The 27,421-nt window shown below is 39.5% G+C and overlaps 1 protein-coding gene across 1 annotated transcript in view; it reads left to right on the top strand.

The window, feature by feature from the left end:
• Window positions 1–27,421, top strand: part of galnt2 (UDP-N-acetyl-alpha-D-galactosamine:polypeptide N-acetylgalactosaminyltransferase 2) — a 54,133-nt gene that overhangs the window by 15,606 nt on the left and 11,106 nt on the right. Inside the window, exons 2-4 of the mRNA XM_030771721.1 lie at window positions 15,653–15,743; window positions 19,136–19,289; window positions 27,162–27,260. Of these exons, the coding sequence (XP_030627581.1) occupies window positions 15,653–15,743; window positions 19,136–19,289; window positions 27,162–27,260 (344 nt within the window). The remainder of the gene's footprint in view (window positions 1–15,652; window positions 15,744–19,135; window positions 19,290–27,161; window positions 27,261–27,421) is intronic.

Raw genomic sequence — 27,421 nt, forward strand, 5'->3', positions numbered from 1 at the left:
CTCATAACGATAATACAACAGGAAGAAGAGAAAAGCAGTGCAGAAAATCTTTAAATTTTCTTTCAGGTAAAAGAATGACTGATTTTTCAGATGTTATTTATTGCAAACTTCACTCTTTCACAAGTTATTTTAAACAAAGAAGACTGCATGATTCTTTTATTGGGTTATTAATATCTTCAACATAGTCCTCATGTTCCTACTTCACTTTTTGATCTCCCCTTTTGTTGCTGTATGTAAAAGATCAGTATGTTTCCTATGTTTCAGATTAATGAAAAGGATCTCAAATGCTGTGTTTCTGCTTTGACTGTTTTGTGCTTTTACTGCTTCAAGTTGAGTTAAATGTTTAACCTAACCTGACCCATTGGATGCAAGCACTTTTACGATGAAGTGTTTTTGCAGGTTGGTGTTTGATTTTTTTTTTTTTTTTTTTTTTTTACCTCACTATGACAGTTTTGTTTAGTCTTGTGTAATATTGAAATCTGATCATCAACTCCTAGACTAAATACATTGGTTACATTTGTAAACATTAATGACAGTATTTTGTACTTGTGAGCAGTTTTTTCTTCTCAGAAACATGATGCATGATATGCAGTGATTGTTCACAGTTGTGGCAGCCTTTACATGGGTAGATTTAAAGATGATTTAACAATAAACCTGTTATGGATTTTAATAGGGGAGTAACAGTGCACAGAACTCGCGGTTCGGTCCACACCATGGTTTGGACATCATGGTTTGGTCCGAGTTCGATACAACGGGAAGAAAAAGCAACAAAACCCCCCAAATGCATAAGGCTAGGTTTCTTTCATTTATTTTGAACAGAGAGTAGTGCAAGTTTGTTCCACCTAGTTTCGTATAGTCCCCCTGAGGTGGTTGGTACAACCTGCATTAAAGGTGCCATAGAATTGAAGTCACGATTTTCCTTGCCCTTTAGAATTCACTGAGATGAATGTGCTATGGAAACATTGTCAAAGTATGAAAACATGCATTCTCCTCCTACAGCCGTACAATCTACGTAAAGAAAACAAGCCTTTCCACAGCCCGTTCTGAATTCCGTGTGTTTGTGATGTCCACAACTGCACATGGCCGCTGACAGCAGCGTATAGCCAATCGTAAGCTATTGACGATGAGCATTGCCATCTATTATTCATTAAGAAATGCAGTTTACTTCTTACTACAATCTACCGGTAAACAAGGACATGAGGTCCTTGAAAACTTACATCGTCATATGTTTGCACCACCATCAGATCCCAAATCTTAGAGAGAAGAAAACAAACCAACTATAAGAGAGTGAAATGAGAGAGCCGCGCTCGTGAAATTTGGTTGCGCATTACATTCATCAATCTTCGCACATAGGGTACGGCGTATTCTCCGTATGACTGCATGCACCGAACTGTAACGTCCGTACCGTCATGGTTCGGGACGAATACACGTACTGTTACCCCACTAGTTCATTGTCATCCCTTTTATAGGGTGCACCTCAAAATGTAGCCTAGCTCAGGTACACTGGCCATACCTTCTTTATCTGGTGTGGTGATTTGGAAACATTAAGTAAGTTTATGAAATACACTGAAATTTTGGCTACCTGGTCTGAATGTTCAGAAGCGGCATGCAATTGGCCAAATCTTCATACAAAGATCCTACAGATAAAAATTCTTTGTTATGGGCCAATAGTTTGCTTCCAGTTCTATTAAAATATGGCTTTTTAGTCAGTCAGTTTTTAAGGGTTCATTAGAAAGTGACTTTGACAAAATGCCAACAAGTTGACTCAAAGGTTTAGAATAGGTGGTTACCCAGATCAGCATAAACTTAAATAATTTGAGAAAAAGCCTTTTTAGCAGCAAGGACCTTTTGATCTAGATATGGTATGTACCTTTGGACTGCTGTTTAAGTCTTGATTTACAACAGAGTGATAATACAGAAGCTGGAGTATTTTCTCTTTTGTAATGATGAGGAACCAAAAGGAAGCATTTCCCAGCGGAAATGTTGGGCTTTTGCTATAAACTGAACTGCTGAAGACTGCAACTGTGAAGTGTTTTCTTCATGCATGGAAAGAAAATATTTGTATATGTTAAATTATTTCCACGAGCCAATCACACCTAGTTCATGTCAGCCAAGTGATATGTCAGCTGATCATAACAGAATATCAGATATGCTTCCAAAAATCCGTAATGGCTCATCAGTGACCGATGACCTCAATTTTGACCGTATTTCCAAACTTGACATACATTTACTTCTTCTTTTGGAAGGGAATTTCATCAGCGTATGTTTTATTGACATAAGATCACGTAGTTATTGTTCATACAAGCACGCAAACTAGCATTTTGAAACTTTGTCAGCCCAAGTTACAGAATATCATTAACCCCACATAAGGGATAGTTTCTATGCTGTCTAGTTGAGAATTTATGAAACTTCCTTCAAACCAGCCTTGCAAGATTTTTCGATTATTTTTTTTTTTGCAGTCTCTCTAGGCCATTGTTTTCCTAAGTGCAGTTCGTGGGGGTAGGCATTTAAATTTCTAACCATGCTGTTACAGCCTTGATTCAGATCAGGGTTGGGATCTTTAGTTAAATCAGTTCCCTTAGTGGAAAAAAGGGCCATTTGTGCTGTATGAGAACAACTGCCATGTTCATTAGTGCTGATAACTGCCATTGGGGAAAACTGGCTAAGGCAAGGGTTGCACATTTTACATTACAACCTTAGTCTGAGTAGTTGGATTCACTCAACTTCAATTGATATCCAACTGGAAAGTATGGTGTTTTGCAGATCCCATGTATAGCCTAGATCACCAGATAAGGTGAAACGTTTTTCTTTTTGGCAAGAGTTTGTCCTTGAAAGACCAGGAAAAACCTAATTTTTACACCACTGAAACGATTCATCGCTCACTCATTTTCAAAGCTGCTTATCCTACTTAGGGTACCCGGGGGGAACCTATCCCAGCGTTCATTAGAGTAATTGTACAGTGCAGACATATTTATGGTATTGTAGTAAGAAGAATTATTTCAAATTCGGGTTACACATGAAAGAGAAAAGTGAACACTAAACACGGATGGAGCTTGATCATGGGTCTAGTTTGAATATTTATTTGGCTTTCTTTGGCTTTCTGCTCTAGTCATGATCAGTGAGGACGAATCAGATACTGGAAACTATTTTTATTGAAAATGTATAATTCTAAGGTAAAAGTTGGCTTATTTGGGGCTGAAGTGGAACAAAATCTCTGTGGCTTGTTGCTTCTAGTAGTGAGGCACTTAATGAGAGTCCCAGTTCACTTTTCATGTCATCTCCCAATTTTGAAAGAAATGCGCCGATGCAGTCGATATTGATGGAGTGGAAAGGCCGTTTAAGGGGCTTGACCCCAGCAGATGTTGAATTAGCCATTTTTAGAATGACATTTCACATTACATGGATGCACTCAATGTAATAATATTAGGCTAGCGGCCTGATAATGGAATGGTTAGGATGAAGAATAACTGTATCTGTGAGGGCCCCCTCTGCTCTCTGAAGATGGCATCCAGCTCTTCAATTGTATCGACTTCGTGTGTGAGTAAGTATATTCTGCCTGTAGGCACAGGTTTACCTAATTTCAACAGGTGGTATTTGGCTAGAAAACTGTTAAATTCAGTTTTATAGAAGAGGATCGTTGCCTTGACCTACCAGCCTGCATTGTAACTGTCCAGTGGCACCTCTGAGCTCTTTCCAGGCACAGGCAATTCTGCAGGTGATGGGCCTTTAAGTTCTATGGCATTATCAACAGGATTAATGGCAGGCTTGAGAGCTATTGAGACCTTGAGACCTATTTGAGGACTTGAGTAAGAGGTAAAAGCGTTGAAATCATCTATCAGGCTTTGACAAGTCGGACAGGATCTTGCCTCTAGTGAGGTCATCAACTTAAAAGCCTGACATTAGGTGGAATCAGCCCACAATCCAACAGGTCAGTACTTGGTTCTCTGTGTCTCTTATGCTAGCCAAGACCCTGAAATGGCACTGCTCTAACTGAAGCCTGTTAAATGCAATAGTGAAGTCTACCTCTCAACGAGTAACCTGTTAGCGAGTAGACAATACATGAAGTGTTCTGTTGTAGGTTGGGCGCAAATGGGGTCCAGGCCATCCCTCAGGCTGTATTAGCTCTAAAAATGTACACACACAGCCACTGCAGAAAGCCTAATAATTATGTAATTTGACATAACTGTCAAAGGTATGCCTTCCTACTGTTTGTTTCATTTGGTTGAGATGGCTGAAAATCAAACCATGAGGCCATTCATCAGGGTCAACTGCAGCACTGACTCATGTCATTTTTGTAATTTTGTTCTCATGTCTTGTTTCCAGACTTTTTTGCCACTTATCTTTTCCACCCAGTCTTGTAGCTTGCTCTCTTAGAGGCTCTTTCATCAGGTTGAAAGTAGGCACAGGGAAGGAGTGAGAGCGTCTGACTGAGAAGAGATTAAAGGAGATTTTTGCTAAAGCCTTATGACTTGAAGCAGTCTGGTGCTTCAGTGATGTGATACTCATTGACTGGTCAACACATGGATATTCTATATCAAATACCTGATGTGACGTTCATGACAGCGGTCCACCCTGTGTCCTAGAGCTCTTCAAGTTTTTAATCAAACTATTATGACTGCTCATCCTGCATTTTATTGCTTTCAACAAAGGTGTATTCAAGCATACTATTCTCAAAACAAAGCAAAACTGTTGGTCAGTTTTTGAACAAAATGACAGGGAACTAATTAGCTCCTCTCTGTGAACACACACGAACAAAAAGTTATGAGACATCAAAGCCTGCAATACTGGAATGCACACTGTAAATCTGTGGGAACCCAGGAGGTGTTCTTTTGCCAGTCTATGATAACAAGTACTTGGGTTTTCTCTCAAGAACTGTAATTGCAACCTGGCATGGTGTTCAAGGATCATCCTCTGGTCTATCCCTGAGTTTGTCTGCAAAAGGATCTTGAACTCCACCCTAGTTCTACAAAACGGTGTTACCCACCACATCTTTTCTCTCAAACAAGAATAGCGCTGAATGAAAGCCGAGCTTTCTCTTGGTGCCCAGCTCTCCATCTGAATGCAGGATTGTCTGCCATTTGGCAGGGTGTGGAGAAATTAGGAATAAAAAATCTTTTCCTGAGTTTTGGATCCGAGGTTGTAATTCAATCTAAAAAAATTTAAAGCCTCTCAAAATTAGACGAAACTTCTTCTCTGTCTTCATTTTGAAATTAAAAAAAAAAAAAACAAAAAAAAAAACTTATTTGAAGCTTAAGGCCTGTGTGTGCAAATGTCCTGTGCATCTGAAACAATAGTAATTGAGACATTCATTAGGGGAAGGCTGGGGCAGGCTTCATGGTTGTTTTCTCTAGCCTTCCTGTGACTGTTATCGATGTGACAGCCAGGGACTCTGTCTCTGCAGTCAGATCCAAGCAGATGGGAATGTGAGATGGGGTCAAGCATAGACAATGATCCTACTGAATAACCTCCAGTATGCTTGCACACCAGCGTGACTTCTCACAGTTTGCTCTACAGAAGTTTGACTTTCAGCTTTATGTTTTCAAGGGTGGGACAGAAAATCTCTCCGGTTTAAACAGCCTGAAAGGGACTTGCTGTATCCGTACAATATTATGAACTTCCCTGGTTTATTGTGCTTTGAAGTGAACAATTTAAAACAGTTCAAGGGAAGAAAAAGTTACTTTAGAACATTTAATGCATCTGCTCAACTGGATTTAGCTTTTTGCAGTGGAGTATAGATCTGATGGGATGACTGTTTCTAAGACGAACAGTGAGGGAGTTTTTATGCAAAAATCCACGTATTGCAACAGCTTCCTCCTCCTGTTACTAGTTCATTCACATTGAAATCCTTAATCTACACTAGGGGGTTAGCCATACTTGGTTCTTTTCAGGATTTATGTGGATCTCTTTTCTCTATATTAAAATTATGGTTAAAGTAACGGAAAGGTGTACTAGACAATCATGCATTAAGTTACTGTTTATTGGACAAGATATACAACCGAAATATTGTAGTCAAACTTAATGGATGGCATTATTTGTTGAATGAAGACTTGGTTTCATAGCTTAATGGTCAATAGGGAAAAAAATAATCCCAAGTGGGTTGAATTCATATACATATGGACAAATCTGGGTTTGCAGTATGTCATAGTGCTTATCATATCAATTGAATGTATGTTTTGATCCATTGGTTGTTAAGAGATTTTTTAGGTGTTCAATTTTGCTTTAGCAGATGAGCATCATCAGTGGGAGTGTATTGCATTGTATTGCATTATATTCTTCTTGAAAATAGGGGGCAATACATTTTTATCATTTGTTTATCACAATTTCTCAACATTTGTAGTTTCTCGGAGGTACTGGGAATAGGCAAGGCACTCCTTTTATTTGTTGTATTTAGTATTTAGTCACCAATGGAACCAACAAACCTGTAGGATGACCAGCACTAGGGGTACAGTTTTGTTGTTATTATATAAAAATGTTCATGAATTTCAAGAATATGACTCTACACTTTATTGTGTGTGTGTATGGGGGGGGGGTGTCATTTTTCCTTCTTTTTGTTTGTCACTTTTGGTAAAACATGCTCCTTAGTAATCTACACTGTGCATCCTGTTTAATTAGCAACCTAGTCTTCATATCATTAAGCAAGTCATGACTACCCTGTTACTTTTCCTTTCTGTTTTTATAAATTTGTATATAGTTTATGAGCATAGATTGTTATGATTGAAAACATCTTCCAAGTTCTCTCTAAGTTATCATGTTGGGTAGTCCTTGGGTATTACATAGCTGCTCATCTGTCTCTTGTGCACATGCTGTTCTTGGGGCTCAAAACTTACTTGAAAAGGAAGATTATTTTAAAAAATATCTCATCGGCCGAGTGAGTAAATGAAATGTATGGCTTTTACACAGTGCGGTAGTGCTTGTGTTTGTGGAAGCTGGCTGTCATCTGGAGCTGAAGGATTGACATGTCATGTCCATTTTCTTCACGGGCGACAAGGGCGGGTTGACAACAGATGTGTTGACAGCATGATGGACAGTGCATGTTGGCCTTCTAGATCAATTTTGGAAGATTTAATTAAATGTCTTGAACATGTCACCCATTCAATTGTGGGGCAGTTGCCTTAGGTGTGTAAAAATGTCGACTCTTTGCAATCAAGATAACATTGAGTGCAAGACAGATGCACAAGAGATTCATGAGAGCAGAAACAGGATAAAGAGAGCACACAAACAGACCAGTCTGCCTTGAGCTGATTTTGATGCTCTATTTCTGTTTCAGTGTTCCTTTCCGTGCATTTGATTTTCTCATTTACTATTCCCATGTGGGTTCACATTTTGGACTCAAAAGAAACTGCTCCAAAGACCAATTTTATTGTGGAGCATCGCTTTTAAACTCTAATGTTAAGAGCTCCCCAAATCAGTTAAATGAGCTAAGATCTGACATAACCCCTTAGCATCTTTGATTAGCTCATGGATTTGCGTAACCTTTTGTTCCCACCGTCCATCTGAATTGCTGTCCTCTCTCCTAATCCAATAAACAAATCCATGGACAACCACATCAAGCAAGCTTCTGCTATAATGGGACGGGGGGTAGGGGTGAAGTCCACAAGAGTCATTTGTAGGCACAATCCCCCGAGTGTATTCCTGACCCTGACAAAAGAAAGGCAGCTGAATACAGCATTGTATGTGCTGGAATTTAATGAAGGACATGGTCTCTCACTGTTATCACCACAGTGCCAAACTGTGTCTTTAGGTCTAGAAGGCATGTAGTCTTACTCAACAGTCGTTGGCTCTTCTCTGCATCTGTTGATTGTGAAGACCCACGTGACTTCCGATGTAAATTTAACAAAGGAAACGATGGAGATAAATTATAAAAATAAATAACAAATATTTCCTTTGAAATTTAAGCCACATTACCTCTCAGAATCTCATTCACACAAACAAAGATGTTTCCAGAACTAGATGGATCAGGTATCAAGCGCGGTCTAAGCTAATATTCGCGGAGGTCTTAGAGGAAGGTCACTACGCTCATTTGTTTTCTATAAGTGCTGTAAACTTGGATAGTTAATAGATGTACAGTGCTAAAATAAATGGGACAGGAGATTATTTTGGGCAACTAATGAGTATTAGGTAACAAAATGTACAAAGCATGTTATTTCCATCACTGTTTGAATGCTCTGCACATAGAAATTCAAGCACTTTAACTTAATGTCGTCATCATTTCATGATCAACCCGCTAAAACGTGGCACATGACAAGGGCATTCTAGGGTTTACTACTGTTTTATGTACTGCTTTTAATAAAAATTCAAGAGGGATGTGTATTGGCTCCACTGTTGTGCTTGTGCTCTGTATTTCATGATATTAGTCCAGATGTCCTCTATTACTCCAGAATATCATTACTGAGCCTTTCAACAGCAAAAATAATCTGCTCTTCAAAATCAGATTCTCCTCCTATACATGCTGCTTTGATGCTGTAATGTGTGTCAAGTCTTCTTAGATGGGATATAATGAAGAGGGAGCAGTAGCTCAGATAGGCTTAGGATTTAATAGTTCACACCCCAGATTAGACGAAGGAAGATGTAAGATCATGCATAAGTGTGTAGCCTGTCTAAGATGTAGCATTTAGCATGCAGCGCCCCTGGCTCTTGTGCCCGACGTGTTTAAAGCGTGTGGCCCGCGTGGGCTTGGAGGCAGGTGGCCAGTCATTGCCCCCACTGTGTTCAAAGAGTTCAGGAACCTTGTCAGAAAGCTTTATTGGGAAATTGGAAGCGGCGGGTGGTTTGATGAAATAGCGCGGTGTCAGCGCTGTCAGGATATGTATCCATGGTGACTGAGCTGCTGTGCAAGCTGAAAAAAGCGAGGAGTTACGGATACCTGATTATCGGGGAAGACCAGTTTGAAACCTGGAGCATCAAATGTCTCGCAATGATCACATAATTGAATCATATAACTTTACCATCATGTGCAATTGCTAAAGTCTTTTGGCAGCATTCGAAAAATTTAACCAGACGATCCAGGTTTAGTGGTTTGTCATAGTGACATTTACACCCTTGTGAATGAAACATCTGCATCGTGAAAAAGGACAAACATGTCCTCACACAAATGATGCAGAATCTGTCAACACATCATGAAAGTGGTCTGAAAGTGTCTGTCTACATATAATCACTGGAGAAGCCTGCTTTAAAGACAAAACACCACCAGTTTTCCAGTAATTCATAAATTCATTATCAATTTAGTTTATAGATCGATTCAGTCACTTAAAGTCAGCGCCACACAGACACATACAGCACAAAGTTGTTAGCATCTTTACCTGTATTTTTCATAGAAAAACTTTTGTCGGCAAGGCTGTTGCTTTCTTATTCTCATTTAAAATGCCTTTTTTTTATAATACATTCACTCTAACTGTGCCATGTCATTATAGTTCAAGGACAATTGGGAGCTTTTTTGTTGTTGTTGTTGTTGTTGTTGAAGCAGTGCCCTGCTGAATTATGTATCACTTATCTTACCTGGAAGGATAGAAAAGGTTATGAAAGTAGAACAACTGCTCTATTACAAACAAAGCCCAACTGCCCCACTATTTAAATACTTAGATATTGATAACTGGTGCCCTTCAGCAACATGAATGATATTTTAAAAGTTGAACTATTTATTAATTTAAACGTTATGAGCAAATAGTAATGTTTTATATCCATTGGGTTTAAATGATACAGTTTTGATTGAGTATTTCAGAATTCTGCAGCTTTAGTGCAATTACTGCGAACAAGCCTTTTGAACGACTTCAAATTTTCATGATGCTGGAAGGAATGTTGTACACACCTATGAATGAAAATAAGCTTTTGATCCTTGAGAGTCCTCAGAGGTGTGTGTGTGTGTGTGTGTGTGTCTGTGTGCATGCATATGCATTTGTGAGTGTGTGTGTATGTATGTGTGTGAGCCAAAGGGAGTGATTTAAAAGTGCAATAAAAGGAAAACAGAAATATTCACATTTTTGTAACATCTATGCAGACTAACTAGATGGAAATGAGATCCGGAGCACACTTATCATGGTGCATTAATTGATGGAAGAATATAAACATTTGAGTGTGTATTTTAGATTTCTGCTGTCAGCAGAGGGGGGAAAAAAGACTACAACTACAATCTGCTGCTGCATGACTACTGCTACAGAGTATTGGCTCCTTCTCATACTTGCCATCTGTACGCAAGCACAGACTGGTTGCCAACTGCTAATCTCCCTGCAAGATTGACTTCAAGGAGATTAACATGGCTTATGCATTTTGGTGCTGTCTTCCCCTTTGACCAGAATGTCAAATGCAAAGTGAAGTCTTTGTACCTTAGCTGGCTCTCCAACATTGCCTTGCTTTCTGCTGAAATTCCGACAGAATGTTGTGTGGTGTTAGTGTATAAGAAGAATTCATCAGTGTGGAGGCCTGGCTAGCACCTCAGAAGCATCACCGCAAGCCATTCTTGAATTAGTTGCTCAATACCACATTACATGTAGTTGGTTTAATCATTTTTGCAATCGGCTTTGCATTTTTGTTCCAGTTGGTGAAATGATATAATGGTGTGTTACCTTTTTTGGAACCAATTATTGCCTTATATGAGCATGGATTGCGTAGGCACATTTGTGCATGGGCACATAGATGAGATGTAGCACATGCCACATGACTGCTTTTTTTTTTTTTTTTTGCCTTTCATTTTGGGGGTGTAAGAACTGTTTGCATTATGTTTCGTTGTGCCTGTTCTGTGCTGCTGGCCAAAGATGTACTTGAACTGAGTGAATCAATGTTTGTAAGCTAACGCAGAACTGAATATGTCCAATGTGGAGTTGGCATCTGCTGAACACACAGCCCGTTTTTACCCTCAGAGCCCCGCCTGTTCTCAGCAAGATGTAATGTTTGCTTTTTCAGTGCTGTCACCAGCAGTTGTTCCTGTAAGAACAGAATTAATCATTGCTCAGATCAAGTTCGCCTTTTCAGAGATGCTGTTTTCCCATTGTGGACAGTATTCATTTGTGTGCAGTGAAAAACATTGCAGAAATAAAAAAAAAAAAAAAAGAACACGACATGCAAGACATTTTGGGCTCAAAATTTCAAGGTCCCGACTGACCTGGTCATAAATTAGCTAAATGACCATTTGTGCCTTTCTTTGATAGGCTGACTGGTTTGCAGATCTTAAGAGCTTTGAGCCACACATATTTAAACCTTGTTAGACAGAGGCTGTGCCTGGGTCTCTTCAGAGGCAGTACACCAGGGCCAGGTGAGGTTTATTAGACTCCATTTTCACTGGCTTGCAGGCACAGACAACATGCTAATGTTGTCTTTTCTCTCTCTCTCTCTCTCTCTCTCTCTCTTTCCATTTTCATTAGCTGGCCAAAATAGCTGAACTGCAGTTTCTGAATTTACAGCAGAACAGAGTAGTCGAGGTTTTGACCCATTTTTAATTTCTGTCCTGTGTCCCTGAAGGGTATGTACAATATAAATAATTTTGACCTTGTTGCCACTTTGTTGACTTTGTTTTATCCATTTTCTTCATGCATATTGTAGAGGTAAAGTCCCTGGCATTGGAGCTGTTTCCTACTTATCTTATTGTGGCACTCTCAGGAGCCAAGTGTTTGCATTCTTTCTAACTGTGCTAGGAGTCACAAAGCCTGTTGGCCATTTTTTCATGCTATTATGCAGCCATTTTCATGCCGTCGTCTGCCGGTTAGCTCAGCCATCCCAGAAACTATTAGCACTTCCTGAATAACCAGTCGATTCGATATTAAATTATAGCCAGTTCCCAGAGTCTAAAAGACAAATGTCAGTTCGATTAAAGTGACAGTCCTAGAGATGAAGCTCCTTATGGTATTTAGTTCAGTGATACATGTTCCTTCAGGCTTCCAAACTGGTGTGAATATGCTGTGATAGAAAAAAAGTTAATGGTTTTTAGAATTTTTTTTTTTTTTTTTAGCCGACCCAGTTCTCCTTACTCTTTTTAGTCACTCCTCATTTGGTAGCAAACAGCTTTTTTCCCCCCGAATTTCCTTCAGCTTTTTGCCCCACTCACCATCTGCCATATGTTTTGAAATGATTGCCAAAACTAAAATCTTGGCTCAGCATCATGACAAGGGGGTGGGAAAAAATGAAGACATTTGTGTTTACCAAATATCAGCATTTGAACTCTGGTTATATGCTCTGAATATTTGCTTGAATTGATGCCCAATCAACATATGATCTAGCTTTGCTTGATTTGTTGACGCGATAAAACGGCATGGCAGGGACTCGATGTACAACTGATGTAGATTCCTGTTCGGCGTCTGAAGAGAATGTGACTCACTATGTATTCCCCTCCTCTTTTCCAGTGAAATTGTGTCATATCAGACAGCGACTTTATCACCTACTGTAGATGCAGGGAGGCAAAAACACAACCGCTCTCGTTGTGGCAATAAATCTCTGGTGCAAAGAACAGAGAACCCTGAAACAGAGCCTGGAGCAGCCATTTGGTGTTGTGTGTGTTTCACATGGATTTGTTGGATGGCGTTCAATATCGCGTATTACTTTCCGTTTTTTGAGAATGATGAATGATGAACATTTAGTATGTCATCAGTAACCGATTTTCTTAATAAAGTTATTTCAGTTTTAATCTTTCATTAAGTGATGTGGCGGCTTTATTGAACTTCTGCTGTATGCTGAGAGCAAAGAGTGATATTTGGCGAGACATAAGGCAAAAGAGGATTCAAGTGATTGTTTTTTTGTTTGTTTGTTTTTTTGTTCTGTATATAGCTATGCTACCTCTAACATGACATTATTTGAGAGCACATGTGCAGTTACAGTGCTGCAGTTACAGTTTCCTTCAAAATGCTGATATAACACCTGAAGTGAATTTGGGATCTCATTTGTAACGGAGAACCTGTACATCTCAGACTTGTGATTGGATTTCTACACGTAACTGAATTGAAAGAAAGACGATGCTGAGATCTGCAGCAGTGTTGTTTAGTCATACAAGAAATTCTAGGCACGGCACATTCGGTTCCAAGGCTGCCCCAAGATGTGGGAACTCTATTTTCAGGTACATCAGAATTTGGATTGTAAAACAAAATTTCTTCCATGAAAATTTCTGAGTATTTATCACTGGTCACCGGTTTATCTAAAACTATTTGTAAAACACTTTCTCTCTAAGATTTCTCACCTCATGTTCTCACTATGTGGCACAATGAGAGGCTTTTATGGATATCTTACACTATTTGCCACATAAAATATATCGCATTTTGTATCTTGGTTGACCAGCTAAATACTGTGTTACGTGTTCTATAAAACATTGTAGTCCTTTTAACATTGTTACTTCTAAAAATGTTGCTGGCGAAGTTAATCGAAATTATTTCCATCTGTTATGACACAACTCTGGATTGTACTCAGGTTTTCAGAGTTAATGTTTTGCTTCTGTCGTGGCACAGTTCTGAAGAAGCTAATTTGTTCCACTCTGAAGCACCCAGTAATGAAGGGATAAAGAATTCATGTTTTCATGGAACTGAATAAAATTCAAACTCGTTTGTCTTTGCTTAGTGGAACAATGGCTCCTTGTACAAGCAGAGTGCCACAATATCTTGTCTATCTGCGACCCTTATAAATATTTTATCAGCTTACAAAGTTTTACGAGGATTTTACGGGGTGATCTACTCTGGAGTTCCATTAGGGTTAATTCTCATGCTGTAATTGATTCCATCAGTGCTCTAAGTCACGCCATCTTTATACCATATCCCTGTCTTGAGATATGAGTCACCAAGGTGATTATAAAATGTGTGCTCTGTTTACAGCACAGATGCGCTAAATGGACTTGGAATGGTAACAGTAAATGTGTGTGTGTGTGTGTGTGTGTGTGTGTGTGTGGTATTTCTTGAGACTAGTGGACATCAGTTGTAGAGGCTTGTGGTCAGCCCATCCCCCAGTTAATGCTCCCATGATGCCACACTGGGCATTGAGAGGGGGACCAGCTGTTGAAAGTTGGCTCCTTGTGTGAGCTGAGATTGAAGTTCCTTTAGGCTCAGAGCTCTTACACCTGCTCTCCCCCTTTGGTACTGCCAAGAACTCAAATGGTATAGGGTAAGTGCAGTGTCAGAAATCTCTGCACACCTGATGTCAAACATGTGTACTCAGTAATAAGTATGCATGTATGTGAGTTTTAATACTTACTATGCTTCTGTGGTCATAATTATCATACTGAATTAAAAAAAGCATAGCATCTTACTACAGCATTCCTTTAGTATAGAAAAAGACAGCCTCTGATTGTTTTGCAGTTCTGTATTCGATTCTAAACAAGCACTTTAGATTTTAAGCAGCGCCATTCTTGCAGAATGAATAAACTGGCTTTCGGTAATAAATCTCTGTCTGGTGTCTTAGCCAGAGCCCTTAGCTAATGGCTTAGTGTTTACACATTCAGAAGTGATGGACTCCCTATGTTATGAGGAGTAAATGCCTAGTCCTCAAGCATTAAGTATAATCTTTAAGACAACTGAAATGAAGGCCTGCTTTCTCTGCCAGCTGTCAGAGCAGTTGACAAATATAACTTCATGCTGAATCTCACCCTTATCATAAAATTAACTTCCCGCACCCCTTAAAGTCATTTATTTTGTTAAGTTAATTTTGGTTGATACTCAGTTTTGGCCATGTTATTTTCTTCTTTTTCTTTAGAAAAAAAAAAACATATTTGTCTTGATTTTTTTTTTTAACATTACAAAAGCGTGGAAAGCTCGGGGGACAGTCCATCGAAGCGAGAGGAATAAAAAATGGTTTCTCTGCAATAGCTGTAACTTCTATCTAAACAAATCTTGACGTTAATGTGAAAACATGCTATCATTTGGTGTTTTGACCCACCCAGGAGGGGTGGTGGATGCTGCTCTGACCTCGTGTTTGTTTATCTACCTTTTGCATAGGTTCTGCTGAGTTATTACCAGTAGCATTCTGTTTTTGTAAGCTTACTCCTTGGATGATGGCTACGCCATTGGCTCTAAGCTTGCATGTTAAAAGATTATAGTACTGCTGTATTATCCAGAGCTGAAAAACAAATGAACACTTTGCAGATGTCTGATTCACCCTACAGTTTGGTTAGTCTCTTGTAACTTTTGTTTTGGTGCGTTAGCTTTGTATGCTATGTCTTCAGTGTTCGGTTGTTAATTACTGCGCTTTTACATGTAGTGGTAAATTTGAGATGTTTGCTGAGTATAGAAGCAGCATACATCTATGGAAGACTTTGTTCTATGGCATTTGTCAGTTTTTCTGAGTAAAGCACGAAATTAGATTAATCAGCTGCTTCACGTGGTGGAAATGTTTCTGACATAAAGGATGTACTATGTGAATGAATGTATACCAGGAACTGTTTCAGAAGAGAGTTATCAGACATGTGATTCACTTATTGCAGGACCTCCTGATTTATCATTTCCCGAGTTATGTCCTCTGATCCATTACTTTCCTGTTATTCTGTTGAAACATCAGTATGACTGAATAACAACAATGCAATATCTGTTTCATTAATATTGTATTGTTTCAGTAATGTTGCTTGTATTTTTAATATTTCAAGTGTAGAAAGATAAACAACTCTGAGAGGAGGGAATGTAGCATAGTTTCTGGATAATTCTCCAGAATTATCTCACTATATGTGTCTTAGGTGTCATTTCCCTTTCTTTTGCAGGATGACTGGAGTGGCATTGGCTCATCAAACAGAATTCAATCAAACATCAATGGAGATGACAAAGCCCACAGCCTGGAGACACTTCCTCCTGGTAAGAGTCAACTTAGATGTCTGCGTCATTATCTGCTATCTCCATTGCCCTTCCGATCCACTGACCTCCACTTTGGGGTGAAAATGAATGAGATCAGTGAGGAAGGGACTGAGGATCTTTGGCTTGCACAGCCTTGGTATCAGCAGTTTCTCCTTTTAAATCAGGCCTCGGCAGTCTCCTTTTTTCACAAAATGAGGTTTGGCTTCACTAGCTATTATGAAATTCACTCAAAATGCTACAAAATACAGTAGGGTATTTTTCTCTCCTTTTTTTCTTTTTTTTTTCTTTTTTTTTTTTTTTTTGGTTGGGTCAAGTCTAATAGCCCTCCGCAGGCCGGTCATTCAAGCAGAAACTCAAGTCTTACTCATTTGCGAACCCATGTACTGAACCAAACTGAGATCCAATTTAACAGGTTTGCTTGCTAAATTAAGCCCCCGGTGTAAACATCAGCATATGCTGATGGTTTATATTTGATCTTTTTTTTTTTTTTTAAGAAACTGCATATATACATGGCTACAGTACAAACTAGTACAGTTTCTCTGAAACATACTCTTTGGCAAAGCAATCCACAGAGAGCTGTTCTACTTAATTTGTCATAAACGTTACACCCCAGCACAGCGGAAAGCATGGGAACAGATTGAAGTATTGTTACACACCGTGAGATGTGTTTCCCATCTGCTGCTGTGTTCTTAGGCACAGAGTCAGAAGATTATCAATAGTTAGTTATGTCATTCTCAATGCCTCTCACTATTTAGGTCACCTACAACAGCAGGGAAATTCACTGTGTCCTGGGTATGTATTTTTAATGGAAATAGAATGAGTAACACATTTGAGTCCTTGACTTTGGGATGGTTTGATTGCCCTGGAGACTTCCCCGATGAAAAATGCATTTCAGACCATTTTCTTTTGTGCCGTGTTTGGTTTGGCACCAGCTGGCATACCATTCCGTCAGTATCATCACTGTGATGTCCATGTGGCAATGACTGTGCTGAGTCAGTGAGGAGGGCCTTCCTTTGAGCACTTCATACTGTTCCAGCAGCATAGAGGCCATGCCACAAAATGCTTCATTTGCCAACTTATGTGCACAAAGAACACATGGTGTATCGGAGAGGTGCCCCTGCAGCTTCACTCTGGAGTACAGACCTTTATATAACTAAGGATCATTAGCGAGATATGGAGCTTGCCTACTGAGGAGTGCCAGGACTGTTACTCAACAATATCATTAAATAACGAACCTATACATTAGGCTCAGAGGCAGCTCCAAACAGCAAGTACAGATTAATCAATTCATGGATATAAATACAGGAATTGAACGTAACAACGGTGTATTACGTTCAGCATCTTCAGAATATGCACTGCTCCACTCCACCCTGTCCTTAGTAGCCTAGTTCTTTTGCTCGTTTTAGTTCTTTACATCATTATCAACAATCTTATCCAATGCACTTCTCTTGTTCAAGTATGAACTCCTACCTTAGTTGTTAATCAGCTGCCTTACAGCTTGAACATTTTATCTGCCAAGAGTTCGATATCTGTTTTGTGTTAACAGGCCTTTGTGGCATGCTGGTTTGCCAACCAGTCTTGTGAGATTTTTAATGATAACCTCAAGACCTATCTGCAAATCTTTGTTTATGTCCTTCGATGGTACTGCAATTACATAGAGAGCTCTGTGGTGTGTGTGTGTGTGTGTGTGTGTGTGTGTGTGTGTGAGGGAGAAGGTGAGTATGACTGTGTTTCGTGCGGGGGCGTTGAGGTCAAGTATGGAGGCCACTGCTTAGCTGCTCTGTTCTCTTCCAAACAGCTAATTAGACTGATGACAGCCCTAAACTCCACTGCAGGACATGTTACCTTCTTTCCAAGGCAGCTCTTAATTTGTCTTTCACTCGAGCGTATTCACGGTGCTTTCAGCAATGTTATTTGCAGTTATGTTGCTGTAGATTTTGATTGTTCTAAAATGGATTGGCGTAGTGTCCAGTGGGCAACGGGGAGTATTTACTTTCTTATTTATGGATAAATGAGCCTTCCGTTGCACTACATTAAGCAGCAAAACACTTTCTTTGCCTCACACATCGTAATAAAAAAAAGTGTGTGTGTATATATATATATATATATATATATATATATATATATATATATATATATCTCAATTTGAAACAGAGCCGTAGAAAAGTTTCCATTTCAATCTCTTATAGTGCATAAATCTACAAAATCCTCCTTCTCTCTCACGTCTTCGTGTGCTGTAGTTCTCAAGGTTTAGAACAGCATTAGAGTTCTGCACAACAGCTGGAATCTGTGACAGATTATTCATGGGCAGGCCTAATTATAATACTTATGAAGGCTGGCAGAGCCCAGCCAGATTAATTGCTTCTAGTCCTTTGTCATGATAGATAATGCAATCAAATTTTTACCATGTTTCAGATACCTAATTATTGCAGGATGCTGCTCCATTTAGCCAAAATGATGTCTGTGTGGAGGGACAGTTGCAGTTATTGTAAGACGTGAGTGACATTGTAATGGAGTGCTATGTTAGGATGCAATAGGTTATATTGGTTTAATACAAGTGGCTTTTCAGTGACTCTCCTGTTATGCCATATACGGATATAAACCTGGCAATGCCTGAACGGTTATGAGATTGAGATCTGTCTGCTAAACATTACAGGTTCACTTGAGATTGGATCAGCCAAGAAATATGCAGCTACCCGTCTCATGTTTCTTTCAGTAAGACATCCCATACTAAGGAGGGATCACTGCATTTCGTGTTTAATACCTCTCAACATTAAACACATTGTTATTCTTGATAAGTTGTTTAAATCTTGAATGCATATTCATGTACTTAAAAGCAAGCTGTTATGGAAATGAGTGAATGAAGAAGACTGGGACAAAGGGTGCCTGTGAGAGGCAGTTTATTTTACAGTGCTAAAATAGTAAAATAAACTTCACTTTACTTGACAGGGAGAGCCCCCATTTCACTTTAAAGGGAGTTTTTAACTTTATCATTCAGTATTGTGGCCTTACCTTGAAACAACCCTGTTGTCAGGCATGTGATGCGTTAGATTTATAGTGAGGTTTCAGGATTCTAACGGCCGTAGCTGGAAACCAGAGGAGTATGTGAGACAAGGGTTTTGGCTGGTTGAGATCTGGGTTTCCTGTACTCTCATTATATCTGACTAAAAGCTTGATAAAAGAATCTTGAAACTTAGAGTCTGAGGTCAAGTAAGAACATGATGTGAGGAAATAAACAGGGCAAAGCCAGTGTATAAAGAAAGGGTGACATGTTCATTCTGTTCCACGACACCCTTTCAAAGGAAACGGTTTCGTGTGAAGATTATTTATTTAAACAACTGCCTGTGTCATCTGATACTAGGAGTACATCATTTGTTTGCTGTCATTTGCAGGAAAGGTGAGGTGGCAGGACTTTGACCAGGACCTGTATGTGGGTGCAACAGTGGTAAGGCCAGGGCAGGATCCCTATGCCCGAAATAAGTTCAACCAGGTGGAGAGTGACAAGCTCCGAATGGACCGTGGTGTCCCAGACACCAGACACGACCAGTAAGTGGCTCTCAATTACAGCCATTTCTCTTGCGGCAGTTCCCGCCGTAGCCCCTTGTTTGAGAGTTTGAATTGGTAAAATAAACTGCATCTTTCAAAAACACATCATCACGAGGACCAACAGACTGGATTCGGATTAAGGTGATATTTAATATGTCCGTCATCAAAGAAGTCGGATGTGTTTTGAAGCATTTTCACCGTGTTTAAATCTGATAGTCAACATTCCATACAGGTGTGATCTACCGGCTATGTTTACATGTAGACATTCTCATTAGTCTGAATGAATGAGCTGTTTATATGTGCCCTAAACGCAGCAGTCCTTTCAAAGTGTCCGTTTACATGTAAAATAGGAATAATCTGAAAAACAGTTCTTGCGCGTGCAAGGAGTGGCTTTTAGTGTTAGTGTTACCATAACAACGAAAAGCCAGTGCTAATAACATACGTAGCATTAATTTAGTGTGTTACCTTTGCTTGCTCTCTTACAGCGGGTACAACAAAACATATAGTATATGCAGTTACTGAATAGTAGAACGTGACAAGTGTTAGTTTCTCATAAACATGACATTTTGCTAAGAGACCTCAGTTGGATTGCATCCTCAAAGATGCACTTCAGAGAGCAGGATTCCAGAGGAATTTCACTGCAAGTTATCCTAACCCTAGCCTAAACTTTCATGCACTCAGTTTCACACACTCACTCTAACAGGAAATTGTAGAAACAGAACATTTCCACTTTACGTCACTGCTAAATACAACGCTCAGAGGTAGTAATGCCACTGCTGCTGTGTTGATTAGCTGTCCGAGTCTTCAGTAGCAGTTTGTGAATGTCAGTAGTCTGTATGCATTAAGTATTAACTTGAGAAGACAAAATCTTGCTTTTGTGTTATGTTTGTGTATTATTGAGTGAGTTCACTATTTTTTCATATTTTTTTTTTGTCATTTCATCATTGTTTTCTTAGATTTAAGTCAAGTCCATCAATAGTGGTTTGATGCATCTCACTTATTGTCATAGTTGAACTTCAGCATGCTAAAATCAATATTCTTAGAGCTGGAAAAAATGGCATTATTCGTGTTGATGGTAAAAGTTGTTTCAGGGTAAGAACCCAGTAGTAAACACATGGAAAATAGGTGAACCTTTTGTTTATCAGAAAGAGCAACATGTCTCTTGAAATATTATCCTCTTGAAGTTTTATAGCAGGTGAACATTAGAGTGTTGTTGAACGAGTTAATGGTTTAGATAATGCGAAAATCCAGAATTACAGTATGCTCAAACATGTTCTTGAAATTTATCACATGATAAACTTCAAAAGACGTATTTAAGTTTTTACAGGTCACTCTTGTTCTTATGTCAACTATTGGTTTGTATATATAGATGATAACACCTGAAGTCATTGCATGTTGTGAAATCGTTTGCCCTAAAACTTTTAAAATCAGTAGCGTAAATGAACTGGTATATCTTTTAAGTTTTTTAGCAAAATAAAATGATGCGCTTAAATGCAGCATTGGCTAAAAGTTTTACCATAATGAGTCAATGCAGTACGAACAAACACGTCAATGTTTGGCGCTGGGTTTTGCTCAAGTTTAGCTGATGCTCTGTAACACCTGCAACTCAGTCAACGACTCAGTCCATCATATCTGATACGACATAGCTCCTTGTCAGGGTAGAAACAAGCGTAACTGAGCCAGGCCCTTTATATGAGACCTCAAATCATTTTCATGGGTGGCCTGTTGTATTCCTCCAACATTTCCGGTGATATCGAGAGGTCAAGGCAGTGAACTCATCTGTCCGCACACAGAGGGCTTTCGAGATATAGTGTTGGATTTAGAGGGAGTTGTTCTCGGTCTTAGAGAGGCTTCAAACCAACACTGGAACAACAGTACCTTTGGGAAAGTGATAGAAATGGCAATTGGAGACAGTTGGTAGTACACTGATCAATGTGCTTGGAGTCATTTCAGCATGACATTGGTCCATTTGACCTTGGCTCCGCTTGTCCCTGGCTTATGCTTTTGCAATCATCTAAACCGAGGCTTGCTCGAAAAAGAGCTTTTTTTCCCTTTCCTCTGCCCTTTCACTGTGTTCCTGGGAACTGTGGCCTTGTCAGAATACATGGAAGGGAATCTTAGCCGTGTGAGAATACTTTGGAATGTTTGAAATGTGACTGTTTTACCCTGAGTATTGACCAAGCCTGTCCATAATGAGGCTGCCTTCAGGGATAGCCAAGTGAACGCAGAGTCGAGGCAGATTCGTATGATACCTCATTGTCTTGTCACTATCTATTTTTTTTTTTTTTAATATGTTGGGTGGATTTTTTAACAAGGCCACTTTAGTGCTACAAGAATACAAGAAGGCCATGAGTTTCTCAGTCAGGCTCATGGATATTCTATTACTTAATTGAGCCGGGTTGAGTTTTGCTGTGATTGATGGGATGAACTTTTAAGATTAAGCACTCGTGATTGTGAGCCTTTTTGATAAATGGAAAGTACAGCTCAATGTTCTATTTTTGAAAATACTGATAAATCTGCTTGCACAGCTTATCAATCTTCTCATGAAAGCGTTTTCACACTTTTCCTTCAGGCCCTGAAGGATGAGATAAATGTGACTGCTTTAGCATGCCTCGATCTTGCCCATGTCCAAATAAAGTATTTTTGCAGCTTATCTATCATGTAGGCTATGTACAATAATCAGTATTCGCCCAAGCTGTGTTTCAGTACTTATTTTATTTATTTATTTTCAAATATGTGTGACATAAGTTTTCTTAAAATGTCCTAAAACATCTCCATACGCCTGGGGAAAAAAAATCAGACTGGTTAACTGTTGGCCTGATGAACCTGAACACTAAACACACAATGAGCAGTCGGCATCATGGGTAAAGCTGTGTAGTTCTGTGTCGTTCTCCAAAGAGACACATTATGTGCAAGCCCTTGTACATCTTCATGAGCTTCAGTCCAAAGAGTTGCCTTTAGCTTGACACAAGCCCTTTTCTTTGTGTTTGTAACTGTTCTCCCAGAGCCCCTGTCAAGATGCAGGGAAGAGATTGTATCTGATTTAGTTTTCCTGCTACTGCAATCTTCTATTGTTGTTCCCTGCACTGCTTAAGTACACTGCGCTTCCAGTGGAACTCTCCCAGAACTCTCTGATTTACTGCTGGCGTGCAGGAAGTCTTTTCAGGAAGAAGGGTGCCCCAGCACTATTCCTCTGCCAAACAGAGTCTTCTCTGAGAGCCATTCCTCTGAGGATTGTAGTACTAGCTGCAGCCTCCAAAAAACACTCACTCACTCAGTACTGTAAAATGTCTGTGAGGGTTCCAACAAATCCAGTCATACTAGAACTTGGCCAAACAAACGTGCACTGTGTAGGAAATGCTGTTGTGCCTTGACAAAGGAGCGTGATCTTTATTTGGAATATCTTGCCTAAAACCCAGGATACACCTATGTGTGGTTGTAGGTTAATTACTCATTTTTTGCTTTGTTTTGTGTTTTGTTTGTTTGTGTCTCACCTCTGTTCCTGTGCCATGAACAGTATGATTATTGTCAGGGGGTGGGGGGGGGTGTTCTCTCCTTTCAGTGACTGAGTGTAGGAGAGCCTTCAGTCAAAGTTGACACATGTTGGCCTTTTGCCCTTTCACTCACTGAATATGACCTTTTTCAACATCAGGCATTTTCAGAAGCCCCTCAGACATCAGAGTCATTGCTTGATATCGATTGTTACGATGAGTCTGCTCATCCTTTGTGGAGAGGGGTTGCAGTGGGCCGTGGTTTGGACTCGCTGCATGCTGGTAGGAAAGTGACATCAACCCCAGAGCAGTCTGCCACATAAGTGATCATGAAGACACAAGGTAAAGGCTGCAAAAACAAATATTTGTTTCACCAGACAAGCAAGTTCAGTAACGAACATAATACTCTCAACCCTGTTCCACCCCCTATTTTTCTTTTTTCCTCGGTATCTCGGCATCATTTCTGCCTTCCTTCAAGTGATCCATGGAGGAAGTCAGGCTTTCGGCTCACTGATTGACGTGTTTATTCTAGTGCTCTGCTTTATACTGTAATCATGCCTGCCAGCTGGGGAGCTGTTGTAGAGAAGTAATTGGCAAGGAATTAGACTAGCACCATACTTGTTAGGAAAAGGCCTGCCCCGTGCGTCGTCAGAGCTAGGTGTGATTTCTGATGAAATAGCTTCAAACTGTTTCCTGAATGTCAGTTTTTAAAGGCTTTAGCGCAGATTTGAAGGGTTGTGGCTGCTTTGATTAATACAAAGAGAATAAGATATTAATGTCTCAAAGGTTAAAGAAATCACTTGTTCACTTGAACCATAAGTAATTCGTGTCGGTTTACCTCCCCTTTTTGAACAGTGTCAGCTGAAGAAGTTCATTTTAGATATTTAGTTATGTCTGAGTTAGTAGAACAGAAACAAAGCTAAAATCAGAACTACCTCAGATACCTGGAATGACTGTGGAGGTGTTGGGTGGAGGCCAGAGGTGTTACACACCCTACAGTTGAATACACAAAGGCAACAATGGTGATTAAGGAAAATATGGTGATAAGAAATCAGGGATTAATGCACAATGCATCTGCCCTCTCGTTATTAAATTTTATCACATACTTCTGACAGATTACACGTCTTAAACTGGTCAAAGACACACCTTCCAATCAAAGTGGAAACCAGAAATACTGAGATATCAGCAGTTTAAGTCAGGTATGGTAGGAATATTTAGAAATTCAAAAGCTGGAGATGCTGGCAAGACTAGTCAGGAAATGGGGACATTATTGTTGATGTTTCTGAAGCGTAGAGAACAAACAGATATGAATAGCTACATCTAGCAAGTAGCTGCCATACAGATCATGTACAACATCTTATGAATCACAGCAGAAAGAGAAGAGATGTATTTTTATTTCTTTATTTTAATGATTCCCCTGTCTCTTAACCAACGGAACATCAGGCAGGAAGAATCTTTCTACAGTATGCCGAACCACTGGCATTTATGGTTCTGTATTTAGTGCGGATGATTTCCAGATTTTATGACAGGTTTACCATTAACACAAGTCTCATGAAGCAAATGGTTTGGTTCACTAGGTTTTTTTAAACCAGCTGATTTAAGAAGGCACAACAAACATCGAGCCGCTGTCGAAACGCACGTTGACCGAAATGAAACTGAGTGAAAAAAATTAATTAAATGAAATCATCTGAAATGACATTATCAGCACTAAATGACATTATCAGCACTAATTATTGAATGATTTAATGAACGATTTTATGCCCACTCCCCCGTCTCTCTGTCAAGGACTCTGTCTACCTCTTGATAACAGCATGGGATCCCCTCTCCCACCATTTCCCTGCAGCATCTTTACAGCACACCCGACGAGCAGATGTATTTTTCACGAATGCCCATTGGGCCAGAGAGCTTCAGGTGTTCACGGTGCACGTTCACTAGGGTTTTCTTTTCGACTTCATTTGTGTCAGAGTCAGTGCGGTTAGAAACAGGGAACACACGAGCTCTGTTTCCTCTTGTGAAACTGTGCCTGTTTTTGTCACCGCTGATGGCTGGAGTCCATACGGCTTAATGGAAATGTTTTTGGCAAGCACCGTTGTCGTCTCGGTGGGGACGTAGCCAGTGTCTGGCGTGCAAGCTGCTTTCTCCAAGTCTAATTAAGCAGGGGGGGCGGGAATTCTTGAATTAATATTTGATGGAGACGGTTTAGTTGGAGAGTGGACTGCAAATAAGCATGTGTGGTTGCAGTAGTCATGGCATGATGTATTGCTAGTGCCTTTTATTAGTTTGTTCCAGAATAAAGCCATATTTTATTGCCTTCTTCAATATCCTTAGATTTTATGTGTATGCAGTTTATAATGGCCAACTGTGCGTGTTATTTTTAGGACTTAATTAAAATTATCTAAGAGCTCATTTGTGTTTATGATGACAGAGAGTGTATACACAGAATATGCAAACAATATCGATATGCTTTGAATCAAGTTCATGTGAAGACTGTGAAATATCAGTGACTGCTGGTGCAGAAAATCCAGATAGGCAGCACAGTACAACTGTTCCTTCAACAGTACAGTGTAGTAGGAGGCCTCACTATGGGGGGGAAAAAAAGGAAAGAAAAAAAAATACTACCTGAGGTAGCTCTGAATCAAGCCTGTGTGTTCATATCAATGGGCTTATTTTACATAGAGGCACAACTGTGCCTCACTGCACCACCGTCGATAAACTGTGTTGGACGTATGTGTTTCCTCGATGCCAAGTGGAGATACTTAATAAGAAACACGTTTCTTATCATGAAAATTGTCAGTGGTTGTTGCTGATTATCAGTCATCTGTTTTAAATGTCTGAATTTGGTTCTATAATGATATGAAGCCAGGATTTGATGTGTGTGTGTGTGTGTGTGTGTGTGTGTATATGTATGTATATATATATATATATATATATATATATATATATACACACACACACACACACACATACATACATACATACATATATATATATATATATATATATATATATATATATATATATATATATATATATATATATATATATATATATATATATATATATATATACACACACACACACACACACACACATACATATATATATATATTAGGATTTTGCCTAATTAGAGTTTCTTCAACACAATCCTTTTTCCCACCCCATAGCCTAGCTCGATATGGAATTATTGTCATTTATTTTCTTTGTGCACATGATACACTGTATGAACACTATGGAATCGATGTAGCAGTCACCAGCTAAGCTAGTCCCTGGTTTTCCATTTGTTTTGTTCATGGATGACATGTGCCGTCTGAATCATGGTGTTTGAGGCATCGGCCACCCTCCTCTTCACTGTTTGCCTGTTTGTCTTTCTTTCTTTATCCCTCTATTCCTACTCGCCAGCAATCCGGTCGATGGTATCGACACAGGGAATTGTTGCACCCTCTCACCCTTAGCAAAAGGCGCAACAGAGCAAGCGGATTAGCTCTGTCAAAATTAAAACCTCCGGGGACCAGCTGACGGGGGGAGGCTGATTCGAACAGTGTTTAAGCACACATTGCTCACTGTCACAGCCTGTCTGTCACAAGAGCTCTGTGTGTCCAGAGTTACTGCTGTGCATCGGTTTGTGCGAAATGCAGGCTTGACCAATGTTCTGTGAACATAACAGGCTTAGGACTTGTATCATCAAGCTCAAGTTTGCTTGAAAAATTACCTACATTTTTATGCTTTAGATTACACTCGCTTAATCGTGTACTTTTGTCCAAGACCTGATCAGTTCTATGTTGACTCTGACTCTTCAGAGATTAATGTTTGTCCTCATGTCGAGTAGAAACATCCTATCTCTATACTTAAGCTCCGGCAGAGGAGCAAATTTGACGTTGGTGGTGTAACCCAATTGTACAGCACTTTGTCAGATGTCAAATGGACGCGCAGAGAATATTTTGCTGTCTTTTGTATCTTCAGCCCTGTGGGTCTATTTGGTTATGCACAGACAGTACTCAGTTAAGACCTTTTAATGAGTATTTAATTTTATGTTGATTTTATATTATGTTATTTTGTATCTATTTAAAATGCAAATGACATGTCAGTGTCATTAAATATCTCTTGCTCTTGCCCTAACTGATCATTTCATTGTGTATCAGTCACATTCATGCTGTTTTCCTCCCTGCTGTGCATAGTCTTTTTCTTTCTTTCTTTCTTTCTTTCTTTCTTTCTTTCTTTCTTTCTTTCTTTCTTTCTTTCTTTCTTTCTTTCTTTCTTTCTTTCTTTCTTTCTTTCTTTCTTTCTTTCTTTCTTCCTTCCTTTCCCTCTTTCTTTACTTCTTTCTTTACTTCTTTCTTTCTTTCTTTGTCTCACCAGTGCTCTCTCTCTCCGTCTCTGTCAGTTGCCGACACAAACAGTGGAGGACAGACCTGCCTGCGTCCAGTGTGGTCATCACCTTTCATAACGAGGCACGCTCTGCACTGCTGAGAACTGTTGTTAGGTTAGTTCTCCTACCGTCTACCCTCACTCACACACTACAGTATCTCAAAAAAAAAAAAAAGTTTGTTTACGTACTATGCTGAACTTCTTTAAGGTAAATATCAGGGATTAATGAGCAAAGTAGCGTGATTCCTTGCGTGACAGGTTAAATGACTGTTTGCG

The sequence above is a fragment of the Chanos chanos genome, chromosome 4 (genome assembly GCF_902362185.1).
Source record: "Chanos chanos chromosome 4, fChaCha1.1, whole genome shotgun sequence".
NCBI lineage: Eukaryota > Metazoa > Chordata > Actinopteri > Gonorynchiformes > Chanidae > Chanos > Chanos chanos.